Raw genomic sequence first — 21,204 nt, forward strand, 5'->3', positions numbered from 1 at the left:
TCAGGTAGAATGCCTGCTTAGCTGGCAGGCAGGGGTTTTTCCCCTTGCTTCTCCTTGAGAGGCAGGAGAGAGGTGGTGGGCTACCTTGATCAGATTCTCTGGCGCCAGAAGCCCCTTGTCTGACCAACCCAAAATGGAAGACAGGCCATCTCTCACAGCCTGGAGACTCAGGGAACTTCTCTGATTCACTTCCCTGGAGCACTGATTCAGGATTAAAGACAATTCTCATGCTTTAGGGGGAAACCGTCTGAGGAACAGAGTTCTCCAACACCAATCAAAGTGTTGCTTCCTTTCCCCTTACCTAGCTCTCTGACAAGTGACAGCTCGCTAAGCTGAGAAACCAGCCCATCACATGTGACCTCCCAGAGGCATTCTGGAGTTAGGGTCTTTCACCAACGATGGGGCTTTCCGACGCTGCAGCAGGTCTTTCGAGAAGTTTTAGGGGTGAGCAGGGACTTACGCTGATAGAGCTGACTGTGACAATCAAATTGCCTTCAACTATCCAGAGAAGCTAATGGCTTAATTCTTGCCTGTGGTCTGCAAGACCCTGGGCCACCATGACCAGAGGGTCCCCGAGCTGCAGGAAGAAGGCTGGGAGTGGCAAGGAAGGGGAGTATGGAGAGGGGCTGGGACTGGTTCTATGGGTGAGACTGGGGGCACAGCCCTGCCCTCTGCTCAGGCCCCCGCATCAAGAGGAGGGAGGGCAGCTGGCTGGACGAAAGACAGGCTGGATATTGCTCACCTGCCGTTGCCATATTTGATGCGAATGTCTCGGCTGCGGTTGAGCTCCTTGCCGTCCTTGAACCAACGGTAGGAAGGTTGGGGATTACCAGCTGCCGCCTCACACTTCAGCGATTGCTTCTCACCCACCTGTCCCGTCTGGCTCTTCATCTTCTTCAGCTTGGGCCGGGTGGCTGTGGGGTACAAGGCAGGTAGGTGAGCGTGGTGGTGGTAGGGGCAGTGCCAAGCATGAGTAGTGGAGAGTAAGGGCCACTGTCTTTGGGCTGGAACTGGGGAAGGAAGGGGTGATCCTGAGAGCCACCCCTCCTGGTGTCATTTCCTAGTTCAATTCAATAAACATTTACAGTAAGTCTTCGATGACATCGATGTAGTTATAACTTGCAGAGTTTCCTTCATGCCTTGAATGGTGTGAAGCTTTCTATTAGCTTATGAAATCTTCACAATAACCCCATGATTAAACCCACTCACAGATGGGGAAACAGAGGCTTGGAATGGTGAAGTTACTTCCCTAAGGGCAGATGATGGAACTGGGATTCAAACCCAGATCTTGACGTCGGTGCTCAGGATTAAAAATCATGTGTAACAAGCCATGGGGACTGCACTGGTGGGCTCAGGCCCAATCACGGATGCAAAACTGCAAATGCCAAGCTGATTAAATACCATTCTGTTTCCACACGCCCCAGTCTCCCATGTTTTACTTCCTTGCTCCTCTCCTCACCAAAACACACACACAGACACACACACACACACACACGAGAAAGTACTCTGTTCTCAGGAAGGTGAGGCCAAGCCAGTGCTCACTGCTGAGGTGTATAATAATTTCCAGTGGGATAGTCCCTTACAGGATACACAAAGCCTTCATGCAGGCTCTCGTTTGGTCCCTGAGCTCTATGAGGTAGTGTCATACTGACACTGACGGTGCAGATGAGACTCAGAGAGGTGAAGAAACTTGCCTGAAGCCACGTAGCCAGGCAGCCACAGAGCTGGGAGCAAAGCTCAGGTATCAAGATTTGCCATGTGTCAGGCTAGTAGCAGAATGGTGTCTGATTTTGTGGTCTCCTCTCTCTCTATGAGATGGTTAAAAGCCTTCCAGTAGCAGAAGGGAGGGTCTATTGGAGCCAGGGAGTTGCCTGAGAACTGACTGGCCCTTTCCCTGGCAGCTCAGAGTGCTGACAGTGGGCCAGAGCTGGCTCTGGAGAAGGGCAGGCAGGAGGGCCCGGCTAGAACAGGGTCCCCTCATTGAACTTAACCTTGAGCTGCTGCATATATGCAAGGAGTAGATGAGAGGGGTACAGGGCACAGAGGAAGCACAGAAAGGAAGCCTTTAAAAATGTATGACGTAGGCTTATGCAATAATTCTCATAAAATAGTTTTGTTCATTTTAGAAAATTAAAAAATACAGAGGGATGAAAAAAGAAAACAAAACCATCCCTTGTCTCCATACTCATAAATAACACCTCCCCCATTTGTAAACAAAATGGAATCAATGCCATTTGTGGATAACAATAACAGTAATAGCTAAGCTTTCTTAAGTTCTATGTGCCAGGCTCTATGTATTCTTTCATTTAATGAAACAATGTAACCCTTTCGCCTGGGTGTTAAATATTAATAATAGCATTTCCCAAACTGAATTCTTAAGCAGGAATATCTGGAGAGATGAAAACAGGTATTACTTGAGAAGAGGGTGCCATGGGAAAATGGGTTTGGCGAGCATGTGGGTTAAATATAGTTAAAGAAGTATCTTTGGCCGGGCGCAGTGGCTCACGCCTGTAATCCTAGCACTTGGGAAGCCGAGGAGGGTGGATCACGAGGTCAGGAGTTCGAGACCAGTCTGACCAACATGGCGAAACCCGTCTCTACTAAAAATACAAAAATTAGCCTGGCATGGTGGCATACGCCTGCAATCCCAGCTAGTCAGGAGACTGAGGTAGGAGAATTGCTTGAACCCAGGAGGCAGAGGTTGCAGTGAGCCGAGATCGCGCCACTACACTCCAGCCTGGGCAACAGAGTGAGACTCCATCTCAAAAAAAAAAAGAAGTATCTTTATTAACTTCAGTATCATTCTTTAAGTGAGGGCCTTGAAGCCTTTTTTCTTGGAACTCTTAGTAGCATTTCAAGGAAATAAAGTTATGTGGAACAAATTCTATAACATAACTTATATGTGTATTTATTTGTATATGTATATATTTTGACACTGATTCCATTGAATATACATACATATATCTTGATAGACATCAACATGATTCAAAATTCAAGAAGTGAAAAGGGTCTATGGCTTAAAAAACATGTCTCTTTCTAACTTCTGGCCACAACCACACAGTTGTCTTTCTAGGAGACAATCAATCTTATCAGATCCTTTGACTGCCTTTCAGAAATCTTTTATGCATATACAAATCCCCCCTCCCCGCAAATGCTCACATACTGTTTTTCTTACAGCATCATTTTTCATGGTTGCATAATGTTCCTGTATGGGTGCATCATAATTTATGTAACTGATTCCTGTGTGGAACATACAGCATGCCCCCCTCCACCTTCCCATTACAGACAACCCCAAAAGAACATCCTTGCAGCTTTATCTCTGCACACACCCCATGTACACTGCTGTACGGGGCAGCATGGCTCTAGACTCAGGCTGCCTGTGTTTCAATCCAGACTTTGCTACTTGTTAGATTTGTGTCCTCAAGAATTAACTTCATTTGTTTGCACCTCAACTTCCTCAGCTGTAAAATACAGGAGATGAATAATAGCTCTTACCTCTTAGGATGATGGCTGTGAGGATTCTACGAGATAATGCATGTATAGCCTGGCACACAGAGAACATTTAACAAAGGTTAGCTATTATTATTATTATTATTGACAATTATTTCCTAAGGCGATCTTCCTAAAAGTGGAATTGCTGCGTCAGAGGGTACACAGCTTCCTCAGCTTTGCGCATTGCCAAATTGCCCTTTGGAAAGGTTGCACCAATTTGCGCTCCCCCCAGTGAATGACATGGCCTGTTTTTTCCACACCCTCACCAACACAAGGTATTATCATGTCTTTAATCTTTGCCAATTAGCTAGGCAAAAGGTAATGTCTCTTTGTTGTTTTAATTTGCATTTATTTGATTACTGATGAGGCTGAACATTTTTCATAAGTGTATTGGCCCATTGTATTTCTTCTTTTTGAATTGCCTGTTCATGCACGCCATCTGTTTTTCTACTGAGTGCTCATCCTAGTGATTTGTAAGAGCTTTTTATAAATATTAAGGCTATTAACCTTTTGCTACAAAGTTTTTCCCCTCAGTTACCTGTTTTTTTTTATATTGCTGATTCTTCTTCTTTTTTTTTTTTTGGCACCCAGAGATTCTATGTGCATCAATCTATCAATCTGTTGGATGTTTTGGAACTTCATTATTCTAAGTGTGACTGAAATCCTGCCTTATCTTCCTTCCCTTACCCATCCCCTACTCCCTCCTTCATCTGCTCTGGAGTCCCCAGTCACTGCTTATGTTAGGCCTAAACCCTGGATGCTAATCAGAACCACATGGGAAGCTTTACAAGTCAGGTACCTGTGACATATCCTAGGCATTCTGAAGCAGAAGCTGTGAGCGTGGGTTCAGGTTGTGGGTTCTAAAGGGCTCTTCAGGTGTGCTCCTTTATTTTTGGAAATGTGACATACATTCAGGAAAGTGCACGTATTGTAAGTGTATAGCTCAATGACGGGTTACAAACTGAACACATATGCACAGGTGGCTTTGTGCTAAGATTGGGTTGACACCTGGTGATGATCTAACTTCTTGGTCAAGTGGTGACCTCCAACTAGTCCCTTCCCCATTTTTGTGATCTGGGGACACAAAACAGAGAGCCCATCTCAGGTTCTAAAGTGTCCCCTTACCCCATTTGGAGTGTGTTGACTTTTCTTGCAACTTAGAGACAAGGGAACCACCTGTCCCCACCACCATGGGCCACTTCCCTCCCAGCAAGACAGGGTGGGGATGGTGGTGGCACCTGGTGGGAGGAAGCAGAGGTTACTCTACCGTCTTGATTCCTGACATACGTTCCAGTGCAATACTATGCACTGAGCCTGTGGCCACTGCTTAGCGATGATGGTGATGGGCTAGGGGGATGTGTTACATAGGGACTGTCTCCAGAAACAGTAGGCATGGCCCTAATTTAGAGGACCTGAGGAACTGAGAGCTCCAAAGTCATTGCCAGCCACCAATGGAAAACACAGGACTGTATTGCAAATCACAGGGAGCCCACTCCATCTAGTGAGAACTTTGTGTGATTCAGCCATTTTTGGATAGTCCACTCACTTCAGAACAACCCTATCTAGTTCACCTGTTCCTTATGTATTTATTCAATTCACTTCAAATGAATTCATTCATTCATTCATTCAACCACACCAAGAGGTAAGCATCCTACTCTTAGGGAGCCTGAATTTTAGTCAGGGGGACAACAAGCAAAAAACCAGCACTAAATATGCGACAGTAAAAACAAAATGCAGCTGGATAAAGGCCCTAAGGTGGGAATGGGCTTGGTGAGTTCATGGGGCCAAAAGAGGCATATGTGGCTGGAAGACAGTAGAGGGTGGGCAGGGTGTGAGGGGAGCTTGGAGAGGTAGGCAGGGCCCAGGTTGACATGGGCTGTGCAAGCTAGGATGAGAAGTCTGGATTTGTTTTGTCCATTAAAAGAAAAACAAAACCTTTTTATGTGCCTACTAGAAATTTTTAAATTAGATACGTGGATTACATTATATTTCTACTGGACAGCACTGGTTTAAAGCATGACAAAATAAAAATAACCATACATTTGAATCACGCCATGTTCTTTACAAAGAGTTTTCCTTTATAGCTCCTAACAGTCCATTATCTGTGATGCTAAAAGCCATGCCTCCTGCTCTAGCAGCTGCCAGGCCTGGTCTTTTGCTCACAGAAATCCTAGTTTGCAGTTATTTGAAAGTTGAAAGCCAGGGTCGGGCAAACCTCGTAGGAAAGTTTCTTGGGGTCAGGGGGCAGTGGCAGCAGCATAGGTGGCAGGAAAGAGAAGAATGTATGCCAGATGGCCTTGGAACAATGCCCTCCCGACCCTAACTCCTAGGCCTAGAGCCCTGCCAGGTTTTCTGTGGCAAAGATTGAGGTGACCTCCCCAAGGTGGCCCTGGATTTGTTTTGTAGGTGTGCTGGGAAGGCATTAGAGGCTTATAAGTTGGGAGATGATCTGATCTTACTTTCTACATTTTAAATTCATTCTTGTTCTGAGCCACCATCCTTTCTCTATGCATCATCTAGCCATTGGATCTAGTACCAGCCCCTGGGGTCATGTGGGGTAAGGCTGAGGGGCTGTTTGCACAGCAGACAAATGTGCATCCAGAGAGAGTTCTTATAGGGCCTCAGACATGACTGGGCTAGGCCAGCCCCTTACCTAGACACCCTCTCTGAGCAAAGTCAGGTATTGTCTGTGTCTCTTGTAACAATACAAGGCCCGGGGCCCAGAATGCAATGCTAGTGTATGGGTGTAGAGACCATCGCACCATGTCCCGAGAATGTGTTGGGGCCAGAGCTGAACCACGCAGAGGAACAGGCTTCCTGGGATGCGTGGGATCTGTCAAGGAAAGAACTGAAGCAATGCAGTGGGCAGGCATTTATTCCCCATTCAGTCGACACTGATCCCTACCGCTGCTCCTTCCCGACAGATGGAGGGGTGGGCAGCAAGCCCATGGCTACTTGAGCCCTTGAGTACTGAGCACCTCTCCTTTCCCCTAACTGTTTATTGAATGCCTGCTATGAGCCAGGTTCTGTGCTTGGCCCCAGACAGAAATGATCCAGCTGTATATGCAGTAACCGCCCCCTACTCCCCAAAGAGTTTAGCTCGTCCCCTTCTGTTGTTGTTTTGTTACATAAGAAATTTTTGTTGTGAAAAAATTATACAAGTAAGGAAAAAGAAAAACACATCTAAATCAATTCAATTACCACCAGAGAGAAAGGCACTGTAGGCATTTTCAAATGTCTCCCAAAAGACTTTTCTCTCCAAAATGCTTTATATCCTACTTTTCTCAGTCAATATACATTCCAAACATTTTTCCAAGTCTAGAATCATTTCAATCGTTGCATAATATTTCATTGTTCAGATGAGTGTATTAGGTTGTCTTCAATCTTCTGCTAATAATAACAATATAGCAATGAACTTCTCCATAAATTCGGCTTTGTGGCTGAAGGGAGGAGCAGCAGTCCTGGGGGTCCATGCATATTTTCTCATGCAGAAAGGGGACCCTCAAAGGTCCAGCACACAGGAGAGTGGACAGATGACAGGCATATAGCAAAAGCAAGAGGAAGTTCTGTGTGCACAAGAAGTGGAGGAAGTTCCCAGCACTCTGCACCCATGACCATCACTGACACCCTGATCCCTGCAGCGGCTCCTTCCCCAGAGATAAAGGGGCAGGCGGCAAGCTGACGACCTAGGTGGGTCTTTGGGTATCGGGCAGCTCTCCCTTCCCCTAGGGTTTCCTCCTCACACCGAGCCCCCTCTGCTGAGCTCCCATACTCCTTCGTTTTAGGGGAAGCCCAGAGGCTACTTTATCCAGTTCTCTTCCTCCTGGGAGAGGGCTCACCTAAACAGGACTAGGGTTTACTGTAGTGGAGGTGTAGGGAGATCTCCTTTGGCAGCTTTATAAGAACAAGAAGAAGCTCCCTTAAGGATGGCCTCAGCCTCCACAAAAATATTTTCCACCAGAACAGAATCCATAAAAGCTTAGGACATTGCCCCATGGTTGCCATGAGTTGGGCCTCAGGGTATCTGGTGGCTTCTGCTTCCTATCTCCCAGTGCCAAGCCAGGGCATCTGGCCTGTATCTGTTTGACAGGCCATCCCCAGAAAGCACCTCATTAAAGATAGCGACAACAGCGACAACCAGGACTGCTCCTTCCCACATCCCAGCCCCGAGGCCAGGAGGTGCCGCTGCTGCCAGCAGTTTAACCTCATTCCTCTTGGCAGTGGGCGGTGGGTGCGGAGCCTACCCAGATCTGAGAGCAAGACAGACGCTCAGGACATGGCTGGGCAACCCAGCCAGGAAGGACCTGGCTCTGCCTCCCTCCTGGCACCCAGCGGGCAGGGACAGCAGGCTCTTAAAAGGGTTAATGATCCTCACCTCATGACTAAGGCTGAGCAGTTCCCTTTGCAGAGCAACACCTGGAGACAATGTGGCCAGCCTGCCTGGCATCAAAGTTTCCCACTGTCCTGCTGCTGGCCAGCTGCGGGCCGGCCCCCTTCCCACCCTTCTCCCACCCACAAAGTGACTGCAACCTATTGGAGGTTAATTACAGACTCCAAGTTCAAATGAGGAAAAAAGAAAACCCACTAAATTAAAAACACAGCTGGTTTAAGTGGGCACAGACGGCCTAGGCAGCCAGGCATCCTCCCTATGGCCAGCAGAAGAGCCATTTCACACTCACAGGCTCCCAAAGGGAGTATATGCCCAGCTGGGCTGCTTGGCTTTCCCTGAGCCACATCTCCTCCGCCATCTAGGCCCAGCCCGACGCCTGGGCTGGCTTTGCCCTCTTCTTACATCCATCCAACAAATACCCACATGTAACAGTCCCTATGATGTACCAGGCACTTACCAGTCACCGGGGATTTGGTGGGAAATGAGGCATGGCCCGGTCCTTGGGTTGGTCTCTGCCTCCTGTTGAGGGCTCCCACAGAGGCTGGGAAAGGAGTAGAGCCTCAAAGAGGACCACCTTCCCTGCACCAGCAACAACCAGCCCAGACCTCATGGGCTTTCAGCTCAGCAGCCCAGATGCCTGGCACTTCAGCTGCAAGGTGGAGAAGACAGGCAGGCCAGCTGGGATGAGAACTAAAGAGGGAAGGCAGACACTGCACCAGGAGGGCAGATAAAGAAGAAGGGGAAGGAAGGAGGAGAAGGAGGAGGAGGAGGAGGAGGAGGAGGAGGCAAAACTTGGCAGCACCAAGACCAACTGAAATGATTCCTGCCTTAAAGCTTCACCTGCCCATACAGAAGCACCCATCCACTGACACCCAACCTGCAATGTGACAGCAGGTATGCACAGGCCCAGGCCTGACCAGCAGGGACAACACTATTCCCACCCATAGCCCCCTCTGCTAGGAGTCAAGCATCCTGAGAGAAACACTGGCCTCCTCAGGGCTCTGCAAGGCCAGGGAGAGATGCCTAGTGTCCAGAGTCAGGCAGGTCCACGCCGCAGTGCACCACCCAGTGCAGGGCTGGGATACAGTGTGGCACATGAGCAGCAGAGAGTGGGGATGGAGGGGGATGTCACCTATGTCTGTGAGAGACAGCACAGGTTCACAGAGCAGGGCGGCAGTTGCTGGGGCAGGCATAGGGATACTCAGCACAGACGCCTCAGTCTCCCTGGGTTCTTAGCAGTGCTTGGGGCACAGGCTGCAGATACCTAGAGCTGGCACGGATGAGGCACAGAGGAAGCAGAGCAGGAACAGGGGAAAGAGAGGCAGCTGAGGACACAGCAATCCAGGTCTTTGTCCCAGTCCCCCACTTTCTCACCTGTCTGCCCTTAGGTAAGTAGTTTAGCCTCTCTGAGCCTCAGTTGACTCATTTATAAACCATGCTCTGTCTATTTTAGAGGAATGAAGGAAGAGAAAGCTCTCTATGGAGGGATGGAAGGCCTCTGACCATTATCATCTCTTCAGCTGCTGAGGGTGGAGGTTGGGGACAAAGCAGAGATCACAGTTCTGAAAAACTGTTACCATTTACCCAAACTCTGTTTAATCTCCCTACTGGGGAAGGCTGGGCTCTGGGCCAAAGTCTTGGGCCCTGGCCCAGGAGAACCCTCTGTGGAAAGAGCCTGCTGTTGGTGGACTAGGCCGCCTCTTGCTTGGGGAATTCAGAAAGGGCCAAGGAGGGGTTCCCAGAGCCCTATCCCCTTTGTGGTGGGCCTGCGCTTCCTGCCTCTTCGCCTGTTTGGAGAAAGTTGTTTCTGAAGCTCTGAGTCTTGGGGAAATGTAGCAGGGGTTGGGGAAAGGGGGAAGCGCCTTGTACACGCAGAAAAGACTGGCTTCTCAAACTGGGACACATGCAAAGCCGTAGGACGATCTCAGGGCCTCTTTCTGAGGATCTGCCAAGCCTATTAATAAGGAAAAGCAGCACCTTTATATCAGAACAAATGCATATGATGGAGAAGAGTGTTAAGTTCATGTGGATTTTTAAGAAAAAAAGTATAAGGTTTTGAAGAAATGCTGGATTTCAGAAGAAAGGTCTTAGCTGGCCTGATGCAGAGCAGGAACAGGCTCATGTGCTCACCATAGACACAGGGGGCCCAGGCTGCCAGAGGCCCTGTCTCCTTCCCTTCAAATTCAACTACAACCATGAAAGTCCCAGGTTAGGCACCCTGGGATCCTGGGAGGGCTAAGATGTGGTCCTTGTGGTCCAGGCTAGTGAGGGCAAGGGGGTTGGAAAGAACTCCCCCCAAAATGAACACCTTCCTACCTGGGTATTTAGTCATTAGGTCAAATAGAACATGTGGAAAACCAGTTTCCCCATCTTCTCTCCCAAGAGTGCTCCTTCTCCTGAATTCCCTCTCTCAGTCACTTTGTCATCCATGACAACCCTGTGTCTCTCTTGACTTTCCCCAAAGGCCGAGTCCATTTGGCTTCTACCAATCTTCTTATCCTCATAACTCTCCATCATCTGCCAGGCCCTGGCTCAGGCCATACTGTTCCCCATGCTGCGGTACCACGACACGAACAGGGTACAGTTGGCAGTTCCAACTCAATGTGCCTCATGGCCATTCAGAAACCTTCCTTGGCTCTGTGATGTCTGAAGAGAAAGGCCGCCCACCTTCCTTTTACCAGGCAGCCAGGGCCCTCAGGGCATGTTTGCTAGGTCAGTGAATGGGCCTCCTTCCCAAACATGCCTCTCTACATTCCCCTATCACTTCCCTTCAAGAATCGTATATTCCAGGCAAACCAAATCACTGGTTGCTCCCCAAACATGCCCCTGCCCATTCTGTCCTGCCTCCATGCCCTCTGCTCCTGCTTCCCCTAAATGTCATCCCTCACACAGGAAGCCGAGTTGAGAGGGTCAGACATCAGGCTGTGGGGCCAGATGGATGCCACTGTGCATTCTGGCTCTGCCCAGCATCTTGTATAACTAGGGAAGTTCCTTAACCTCTCTGAGCCTTTATTTCCTTGTCTGTGAAACAGGGACAATCTCATGCACCTTTTAAGATTGTGGTGAGAATTAAATGAAGGTAATGTATGTCAAGAAGTTCGCATGGTGCCTGAAACAGAGAGATAGCTTAATAACCTGCAGCTCATATTAATCAAAATCCCCCGAGAGCTCAGATGCCACCGCCTTCACTAATCCACCCAGCTAGAAGCAGTCTCTGCCTCACACAGACTCCCTGAGCCTTTCACATGCTCTTCTCGGGGCTTCTCACCTTGGAGAAAATCAGGTTCTTATCTTTCTAGACTGTGAGGAGCTGGGTGGGGTATGTGCTGCAGCATGGCCATGTTTCCTGGTGTCTGCCACTGAGTAGGTGCTCACTGATCACAGGCCAAGAAAATGAATTAATGATGTAAGGCTGGACTGTAACTGATGGGTGCCTCAGAGTGGCCCAGATCAAGACAACTGTGAGCACTCACTGGACTGTGGGGTCCCCTGACAGGTAATCCCAGAGCCCTTTCCTACCCAACACTCCTCCCCAGCTCATCCCTCTCCCTTCCCATCAGCCCAAACAGGCATCTGCCCTAGAATGGCAGAGCAGATGATGAAGCCGGGGCCCTCACTGAAAGATGACTCTTGCTCAGCCTACCATTGCCCCAATCACTAAGGGGTTGCAGCCTGGGCAGGAAGCTCGACTGGGGCACCCTCCTTCCATGAGACTGACCTCTTTGAACAGGAGGGGCCAGCCAGGTCTCCAAATACAAGGGTGAAATAGCTTGAAAACGTTCTTAACCACGTGTTCATTCAAGAATGGATTGTGCACTGAGCACATTTTGAGTGCTGAGGGTCAAGTTGATGTGGCCTTGGCCCTGGTGGAGACTCTAGTTGAGCAATGTGCTCCTCACCCTGGGGACCAGGGAGGCCCTGCGGAGGAAACAAAGCCTATGCTGAGCCTGAAGGATGAGCAAGAGTTTGCTAAGAGAGAACATATGCCAGGAAAAGTGAACGGCAGGTTCACAGGAACAAGGCCGGAAGGAACCATGATGCACTCACGGAACTGAGAGGAATACATCTGCACCGCAGGGACGAGTGGTGAGACCCAGGCTGCAGTGGCTGGTTGAGGGGAGCAGGCTGCTGCCCTCATTCTTGCCCTATAGGGTCAAGTCCTCTGCCTTGGTGTGTGGACTTCCCTCTCAGGGCCTCAGTTTCTTCATCTTTACAGTGAAGGGAGTGAACTATAAATTCAGATCCAGGCCTCACCTGACTGCACCAGAAGTCACAGCCCCTTTGCCAGGCCCAAATCCCCAGAATCCTCCCAAAGTGTTTGCAGCTGGCAAGATATCCTGAGGCAAAGTCTGTGGCCTCCTCTACCCACCCATCATCACACGCACATCCTGACGTTCAGCTGGGGCTACTGCAGGAGCTCCTGACTGTGCTCTCCCTTTTCCCGTCCTTTCTGGGGGTAGCTATGATTCCTAAAGAGCAGCTTGGACCAGGTCACCCTCCTGCTCAGAATCCATCATTTTCTGCTGATTCAGATAAGTCCACACTCACTAGCCTGGCACCCAGAAAATCCACTGTTTGGCCTTGTTGGTCTCTCCTTCCTACATACTGTGTTGGCAGCATACCTTCAGGATTGTGCCTTATTTCCCCAAATATCCCCTGTTTCCCAGCCTGCAAAGTGAATTCTTCAATCTGAGCACCTAGCCCCTTTGCCAAAGGCCTTCTCATGCTCCAAAGTCGGCCTCAACCCCATCTCCTCCTCCACGAAGCCTCCTCAGATTCCTCTGGTTAGAGTTCGTCTCTTCTATCTGTTCTGGGCCTTGCAATTGGAATTAGGTCCGTTCATGTCTATCTTGTCCTGCCAGGTGACAGGATCTCAGCCAGCACTGCAGACCCCAAGCCTCATGCCTGACACCAAGGAGCTGGGTGAACACCTATGGAACTGACAGGCCCTCCACAGGGCTCTGCTCCAGGAGGCTGGGCCACTCAGCTCAATCAGTATTTCTTAAACATAATCAATGGGGAGGGGCATGGTAAAATGCACATTACTGGCCCCCATCCCCATAGTTACTGATTCAGTAGGTCAGGGGTAGGTCCCAAGAGATTGTATTTCTAACAAGTCCCCAGTTTGTGCTTGAAGTCAGGTTTCTACTAATTTAAATGTTCATCTTTTGCACAAAGAGCTCCACAGGACCAGACATCTACCCATCCTGGTGCTAGATCTAGCCAGACTCTAGACCTTTAGCTTGGTTTCTGGCTAGGCATTTGACCATAATAAACCACTATCTTTCCAGGAGCTCCTGCCTATTTGTGCAGCCTCAAGGCCTCAGGGCTGCCCTCCTGTGTCAGCGTCCATGGTTCCTGTTCACACCTTACGGCCACAGTCACACTACAAGCTCCTTGTGAGGGCAGGAACCCAACCCGCTTATCTTTGTATCCTCTAAACCCCACCCAAGAGCCCAGGAAGTAGATATCTGACCAGGTGACCTGATGGGGAGGGCCTGCTCCAAGTGGACCAGCAAAGATCCTCTGGCTCTCCCTGGTTTTTGCTGATGCGCATGGAAGATTCCAGAGCCAGGTGGACTGTGCATGACTGAAGCAGGGCAGGGGGCAGACTTGAACTTAGATCCCATCCTGCCACTAATTCACAGTTCATCATGGGACTTTCTCTACCCTAGTTTTCTCACCTGTAAAGTGAGGATGATAAAATAATACCTATGCTTTATAGTATCAGCTTATTTACTAGGCACTCATTACATGCCAGTGTTGACAGCTGCCTCCCTGTCTCCAATGCAATTTGGTCATGGACATGTTTCTACTTCTAAGAAGTCCCTTTCCTTTCCCTGGTAAATTCCTATTCACCATCCAGGCTCAGCTCAAATGTCATCTCCTCTGTGAAGTCCTCCCCTCCTAGGAGAACAAATCATTCCTCTCCTCACCATATGTTGCACATTTATCTCCGGTCTTACTCTCGGTTCCGATCATAGGTAGTTGTATAAGGATCTGTCTCTGAGCTTCCTGAAGGCAGGGCCTATGGTTTATTCACATAATAGAAGCTCAGTTAACGCTTGCAGAATTGAATACACAAAAGTGAGTGAAAGCACATGTAGTTTATGAAGTTTGTGTAGTTACCAGGTGGCCAGAGCCTGGAAGTCTTGATGAGAGGATGGCTAGGCTGGAGGAAGACTGGGAAAATGGGCTGCTACTTGCTTTCCATCAAGTTACAAAGGGTGTGCTACCGGCTCAGAAATCGTGGAAAACACAGTGAGAACGTGGTTCTAATGGGGCCCAGGTCTCATGTTTTGGCAATGCTTTGTCAGAGGTTGTTTTTCATTTTTTCCTAAGCCCCTCTTCCCTATAGTAGCAATCCCTCAGGCCAGCCTGGTGGGCTAAAGAACAGAGGAGGATCTAGTGGAGTAAGTGGGGCTGACCAGGTATGGGTAGCAACTGGGAAGCCAACCCCGAGACCAGGGCTAGGGCCTGCCCAGGGTGGCCCAGCACCTTTTCTTCCATGTATCTTCACTCTGGTCATGCCCTAATGTCAGAGGCTTAAGGACTTCTCTGACTTGGCCCTGAAGCTCCCAGCACCAAGGGGAAGAAGGCAGCAACAGGCATCACTTTGGGATTCCTGCAAAAATCTGACTCCAAGGGACTTTGCTTCCAAAAAGCTGCTGCTTCTTCCTCCAGCAACTCAATGGGCCCACACAGGCCAGAGGGCCTAGGCCTCCACCTGGGGAAGGAAGGGCCCAGCTCATACTCTTTTAAGGGGACTATCCCCTCTACTTGCGACCTAAAGCCAATAGTCCAGTTTTATTTCTATCTCAGACCTACTGGCCATCCTGGGTGACTCACTGCCCTACCCCAGCCGTACTTCTGTGACAATCTGGAAAGACTAGAGCTCTCTCTCCCCTCTTCACCCCTACTGAATGCCTGGGACCTGGGATGAAGACTGATGAGTCCTGGTCTGTAAACTGCTTTGAGCTCTTAGGATGAAAGACTGTTGGGAAGTACAAAGTCACTCTCTGCTTGCTGTTATTGTTTGCAATGAACCCCGAGGTGCCAGGGAACCAGAGCAGAGCATGAGGCATAGGCTGAGCTCCAGAGTGGCAGGAGGACAGCTCCGGGTGCCTGGCTCAGCAGGGTCAGCCAGGGGCCAAGACCAGAGGTGGAGGCTACCAGAAGCAACCCTCACATCTGGCTCCGAACATGCACATGAGCACATCCCACCTCTGACCTGGTCCTGGACAGCCTATAGAAGGGAGTTTGTTTTAGAAGTCAGGGCAGCATCTTCATCAGAGGCAGGAGATAGGAAAGATGGGAAAGAAAGACCTTGGAAAGATTTATCTATGTCCAGGGAACTCAAATGAGATGTGTCCAGAGCCCTCAGCTAGCGACACTAATCTACCATCACACTCCAGGACACTGGTGAAGACCAAAGCCTGCCCCATGTCTGCCTATAGGCAGCTTCAGATTCTCAGTTCCTAGGGGACCTCCAGCAGAGGAGACATTTTTATCAAACCCTGACCAACTGGTGCACACAGAAAAGGGTGGTAACTTAGAATCCCCTTCCAAAGTCATTCTTTAAAACAACACAGTAACTCCAGGGATTCTGATTTTCTTTAAGGCCAATTTTCCCCACTCCTCCAATCTGACAGTTTTCCTCCTCTGGGGCTTCTCAGAGATAGTGGGTATGAAGGCTCTCACTCTGCCCTTCCCATGTAGGTGAGGGCTGAGAGTAGACTGCATATCCAGAGACCCACAGAAAGGGAGGGCAATGCCCGAGGTCACACAGAGGCCCAACAGGGATGAACCCCAGGTGCCTGGCTTCCAGCCATGCCATTCCACCATCCCATGAGTGAGCTTACTACTCAATGCCCCTAGCACTGCTGCCAAGCCTGGCAAGGCTATGAGCTGGGGAAAAGGGGAAATGGGGGGTGAGGGAACCCAGCCCTGGGTTAGGGATACCAGGCGTCAGTCCCACAAACTCTCAGTGAGTCATGGAGCTACAGTTCAGCCCCACCCAGAACTCCTGCATTGAGGCAAGGGAAAAGCCCATTTCCCCACACTGGCCTGGGTGTATGTGGAAAGAGGTACCTCCTCCAGCTATTTATTAAGGAGTTGTTGGAGGGTGCTGAGTGTGTCGTCAAGGACCAGGGGGAGCCAATTAATTAGTGTCCCCTTCCCTCTCCCCTCCTTTCTCCCTCCCACTTTCCAGATTCCCACCCTACATCGAAGATGAAGGTTTTAGTGAATTACTTGCTCATACTTTCCATGTACGTTTCCCTGGCACTAGTGATTCCCACCAGCTGAAGCCCACCGAGTGCTGTTTGCTACTAGCTCAGCTCCTGCATCCTTGACATTGAGAGAGTGCCCTTACCTAGCCAGCCTTCCAAAATGCCCAAGGTAGGATGTGTATGTAGGGGAAGTGGGGGCGGGGTGGGTAATGGAGGTGGCTCACTGAACCAAATCCATAAATTTTCAATCCTAAAAAGAGGCATCCTGCATTCTTTCAGATCTCAGTTTGGGAACTCATCCCACACTGCCGCAGCCCAGCTTGAGCTGACCCATGGGTTCCTCATAGCAGACCACCAATGTCCTTAGGGAGAGCTCTAAGACACACTTGTCCAGCAGAAATGGGCAAAGAGGTTTTCTCTTAAAAAGAGGAGAACACAGTTCTGGTCTCTAAGTTTCCTTAGCTGCTTCTCTCTACCCTGCTGAAAACAGTGTTTGAAGCCTAGGCTCTTCCCAATAGAGACCTGAGAGCCTTGCTACCCCTTCTCCATCATTACACAGAAATTCAGGAAAGGAAAGGGATTTGGCCAAATTCTTAAGCAGAATCGAAGCCTCCCAGCTTCTAGTCAAATGCTCTTTTGAAGGCGTTTTTATGTTGCCGATATGGTGGGCACTCCAGTGAGGGGATAGAGACCCAGCAAGATAGGCATCTTTGTCCTCAGAATGCTACTTTGAAGTCCAGTCTTATCTCTGGAACGTACTTTGTTACTTTAACTTCAGTAAGCCTCTGTTACTCCCTCTGTAAAATGGAGATAGGACCACCTGCTCCCAGGATTGTTATGAGGATTAAATGGAGATGAAGCATTTGAACATGGCTCGCCTGTGACTAACACAAAACACATAAAATTAGCACAAAATTAACAGAACGCTTGCCTGAAGAAGAGAAAAGAATGGAGAATCCAGGGTTTCCCCAATTGGGCCCCCGTGCAAGCCTGGTTCTGCGGAGATGATGTGCATGTCCGGGGCCTCTGAGAAGCCCGAGACCAGCGCACTCCTCGTTCACTCTGCAGCTGCCCAGGGAGGGCACGAAAGTGGGTCGCAAATCTTGGCTCTGCTCCTCCAGGCGGGGACAATCCAAAGGCCCAGGGGAGTTACTCCCAAAAACCAGAGAGGGACAATTGCCCAATGTCTGGTCCAGTTTCGAGGGAACTATCTGTCACAGAAGCAGAGGCTCCCCTACTCCCTGGGTTTCGCGAGCGGGGCAGGGCATCCCCTCCGAGTCTCTGGAGTTGGCGGGCGCTGCTGCCCACGCTCCAATGGCCGAGCAGAACGGAGGGAGGTGTGGCACATGGGTGGGGGCAAGCCCGAGGGCTCCGATCCCTCCGAGGAAGGGAAGGCAGTGACAGCTCCCGGAGCACTCGGTGGCCAGGCGGGCCCCGGGTCTGCTCGGTCGCCGCCTTTCCGTTGGTACCCGAGGCTCCATCCCCGCTGGCTCAGGGCTGCTCGCCTGCAGGCCGGTACGGGCGTGCAGCGCCTCTTGCCCGCCCCTCCGTAGGGACGCGGCTGCCCGGGGAGAGGCGCGCACGGCCACCGCCGGGCTCCTGGCACGCAGCCCCTTGCCCACCCGGGCGCGACGACCCGCTCGCATGCAGGCACGCGCGCCCTCGATGCCTGTCACCGCGGCGGCCGCTCGAGCAGCCCAGACTCACCCGCGCGGCACTGGGGGCGGGCGAGCGGGCGGCAGGTTTCTCCCAGGGAAACGGGGTTTCTGGGCGCGCGGAGGTGCCCTACCTTTCTCCCCGGGGTCGGGCTCCTGCTCCCGCTCCCGCTCCCGCTTCCTCCCCTCTCGGTGCTTCTTGCCGCGGCCGCGGCCCCTCCTTCTGGACTCCGACATTCTGCACGGGGTCCCAGGCGGTGGGACGTCCTCAGCTCTACGCTGCTGCGCTGCGCCCCCGCCGCCTGCAGCCTCAGTGCCCGAGCGCGGCGCCTTTCTTATAGGCGGTCACACCCTCCGGGGGAGGGGAGCAGCGAGCCTTAACTCTTCCCCTCCCGCGCCCGCCGCCCTCGCCCCCCTCCACCGGCTCGTGCCGCGGGGGCATGTGGGCGGCCGGTCTGGGCCCTCGGCCCCTTCCCCCGGCTCACCGAGGTAGGCAGGACCGGCGCCCAAATAGGGCTCCACAGACCTCCTCGCCGGAGAGGGGGCTCGAGCTGGGCTGGGGGCCTGAGCATGACTGGGGAGGGCGGAGTAGAGATCCCCCAGCGAGGGCCAGGCTAAGGACAGCATGGGGGTGGGGAGACAGCGAGAAAAGGGCCCAGGAAGGGGCCAAAATGAAGCCCGCTAGCCAGCCCAGCGGGGTAGCGAGCACCCTTGGCTCTTGCAGTGGGTCTCCACAGCCTCCAGGCACCCCCGGCCGTACAGGCGGGTTGCCTGTGCCTCTCATCCCTGCAGGACTGGCCTCAACCCCGTGGGACATCGCCATCTGGGGAACACCTTTAACGCAGCCACCATTTGTGCCTGGCAGCAGGGGGTCTGTTGCCCAAGAGCCCCTCCCAGCTAGGGCGGGCTGCAGTCTGCAGGGAACCTGGGTGCCCCAGGTGGCTTGTAGCTCCCCGCCCCCCAACACACACACACTGCCTGCAACTCCGACAGCCCAGGCTGCCGGCACCAGCTGGCTTCTCTCTACAAGGCCTGCCGAGGTGAACTCAGCCACTGACTCCCCGCCCCCACCCAACCACTGGGTAGGGGCTGCTGGAGAGGACAGCGTCCTGCCTCCCGCCTGGGTGTGGTGCTGAAAGGGTTACATAGCAAAAGCTCTCCCTCTTCTGGCTCCCAGAAAGCCTGAGCCTGCGGTTTGCCTGCCTAGCGCTGCCTGAGGTGTCCCCTTACAGCCACCCCAACCAGAATCCAAGTCAAAGATCATCTCACCCAGTCCTCTGTCTCCTCAGGAAGGGTCCCAAGGCCTCTCTGGACAGTGTTCTCCTTATGAGAGCCTGAAGCAGGCTTAGGACTCTGGGTCAAGGCCAGGGACTTGAGCTCCAGGGCTGTCTGGGGATGCGGCCAGAACTTGAGGCCAAACTTGTGGGGTGGGAGCACAGAAAGGGGGAAGCTCGAGGTGATGGCCACGCAAAGGGCTGATCTCCGGTGCTCTCAGGGTGCAAGCCTGTCTCAGCAGGGGCCAGCTCTGGGGAGGCCAAGTGTAAGAGACAACCCTTGAACCCCACCCCAACTGAGGGAGAGCGAGCACCCACCTCACTTCACACAGTATCACTCTCTGTGAGGTGGACAGCAAGGGGCCCTGGGCAGAGCCAGAGCCAGGGGCCAGGTCTCACTTCTGCTTCAACCCCTGCTCATTCAGTTTCCAAAACGGCACTCATGTCCCTCCCTCAGCCACTCGGGTACTGCCTTGGTTCACTCCCTCTTCCTATACCATAGACAATGGTCTCCTTGCTTGAAGTCTTGCCTCTCAGTTCTGACCTCTCGAAGGCCGTCAGAGTGAGCCTTCTAAAACACAAACTAGATCACTTCACTCATTGTAACCCATGGGTTAAACCTAAACTTTTCATGGGCGTCCAAAGCTCTATTCTACCTGGCCCTACCTAGCTCACTAGCCCCAGAGCCTATACCTCAGCCACACTGACCTACAAGCCACACGCACTTACTCTGTCTCCTCTCATACCTTTGCATGTACTATACTAATCTCTCTGCCCAGGATGGCCTTCCTCCTTTTTTGGCCTAGCTGACCTCTGTATTAATTTGTTTAGCACATAGGTAGTCAGGCTAACTGTGTTTCAGGCACAGTGCTGGGTGCTGGAGATATGGCAGTGAGCAAGACAGACATGGGCCCTACTTACATAAAGTTTAGTGGGGACAGACAAATAGCTAATTACACAAATAATGGATTGATTAAAATTTGTGTGAAATATTCAGGAGACATGCATTCAACAAACCTTTATGTATGTTGACATACTGCTTGATAGAGGAAACAAACCGTAGTGAAGGAAGGCTTTCCCCAGGAAACCCTTAAACTGGGATTTGAAGTATGAGTAGGAGTTGGCCAGACTAAAGGGACAGTGGGGGAAGAGTATTCCTGGCAGAAGCACATAATGGCCCTGAAGCAAGAAGGAGCTTTTGTTCCTTTGCAAGAGAGTGTGCGGAGGGGTGTGTGTGTGTACGTGTGTATGGGATGTGTGTATGTGTGTGTGTGCACATGGGTGTCTATGTGCATGAGGTGTGTGTACATATGGGTGTATGTCTGTGTCTAAGGCATGTCTGTGTACACATGGGGTTTGTGGGAGGGGGTCTGTGGGGGAATGGTATAAATCTGTAAAAGGAGCTGGAGAGGAGGCAGGCAGTGGTCAGATCAAGCAGGACAGTTGTACTTTCAATGAAAACATTAGGGTTTAATTTGAAGAGCAGCAGTCTGCTACTGAAAGCTCTTCAGCATGTACGTGAGGGGTGGGAGAGGGCAATGGTGAGATCCTCTGCTCCTGAATTCTTTCAATGTATCCCTGTAAGAACACTTGACTTGGCATTGTTTTTTGTTTCCACCTCTGTCTCTTCCATGACAGTAAGAGCCCCTTTAGGATTCTGACCCAGTATCCAGTACACGGTAGGTAGTAGGTGGCTTCTTGTGGGATAGATAAGTCACCCCCTTTTCACTAGTAAAGAATGCCCAAGAGTATCGGTGAGAAAAAAATGGCTCAAAGTGGGAGACTGCAGGCCAGCTGAAGACATTCTCTCTGGGGGTAGCTCTCCCTGCTGTCCAAGGCAGCTCATGGCTTGGTATCAAATGAATGATATGAGCCAGAAATGCCATGAAATTCAAAGGGGACACAAGCACTCTCCCTGGGCTGGGGGATCCAGACCTAGTGCTGAGGGAGGTTGGGCTTGAAGAAGAGCTTGGAAGAATGGGTAGGATTTTGATGGGGGGAGGTGAGGGATTCCAGATAAGTGGCAAAGATCTAGGGAGGGGACATCTGCCCAGCAGACAATGAGCAGACCAGGTTTACGTTAGGAAACTGCGGGAGCTGCAAATACATACGTACCGAAAACACCTACGGGACACGTGCTATCTGCCTCAGCCTAGTGCCAA

General features: G+C 51.2%; 1 protein-coding gene across 4 annotated transcripts in view; it reads right to left on the reverse strand.

Annotated features, from left to right (window-relative positions):
* Positions 1-21,204, reverse strand: part of NRG2 (neuregulin 2) — a 195,104-nt gene that overhangs the window by 40,173 nt on the left and 133,727 nt on the right. For 3 of the 4 annotated variants that reach the window (XM_064366382.1, XM_021664908.2, XM_064366381.1), the window contains exon 2: positions 743-914. In XM_064366382.1, coding sequence (XP_064222452.1) covers positions 743-914 — 172 coding nt within the window. Of the gene's footprint in view, positions 1-742; positions 915-17,902; positions 18,080-21,204 lie in introns of those variants that run through there. The other variant, XM_064366383.1, reaches the window with a different exon arrangement.

This window comes from Aotus nancymaae, unplaced genomic scaffold (assembly GCF_030222135.1).
Source record: "Aotus nancymaae isolate 86718 unplaced genomic scaffold, 86718_ANA_hifiasm-v0.15.2.pri h1tg000064l_1, whole genome shotgun sequence".
Taxonomy (NCBI): Eukaryota; Metazoa; Chordata; class Mammalia; order Primates; family Aotidae; genus Aotus; species Aotus nancymaae.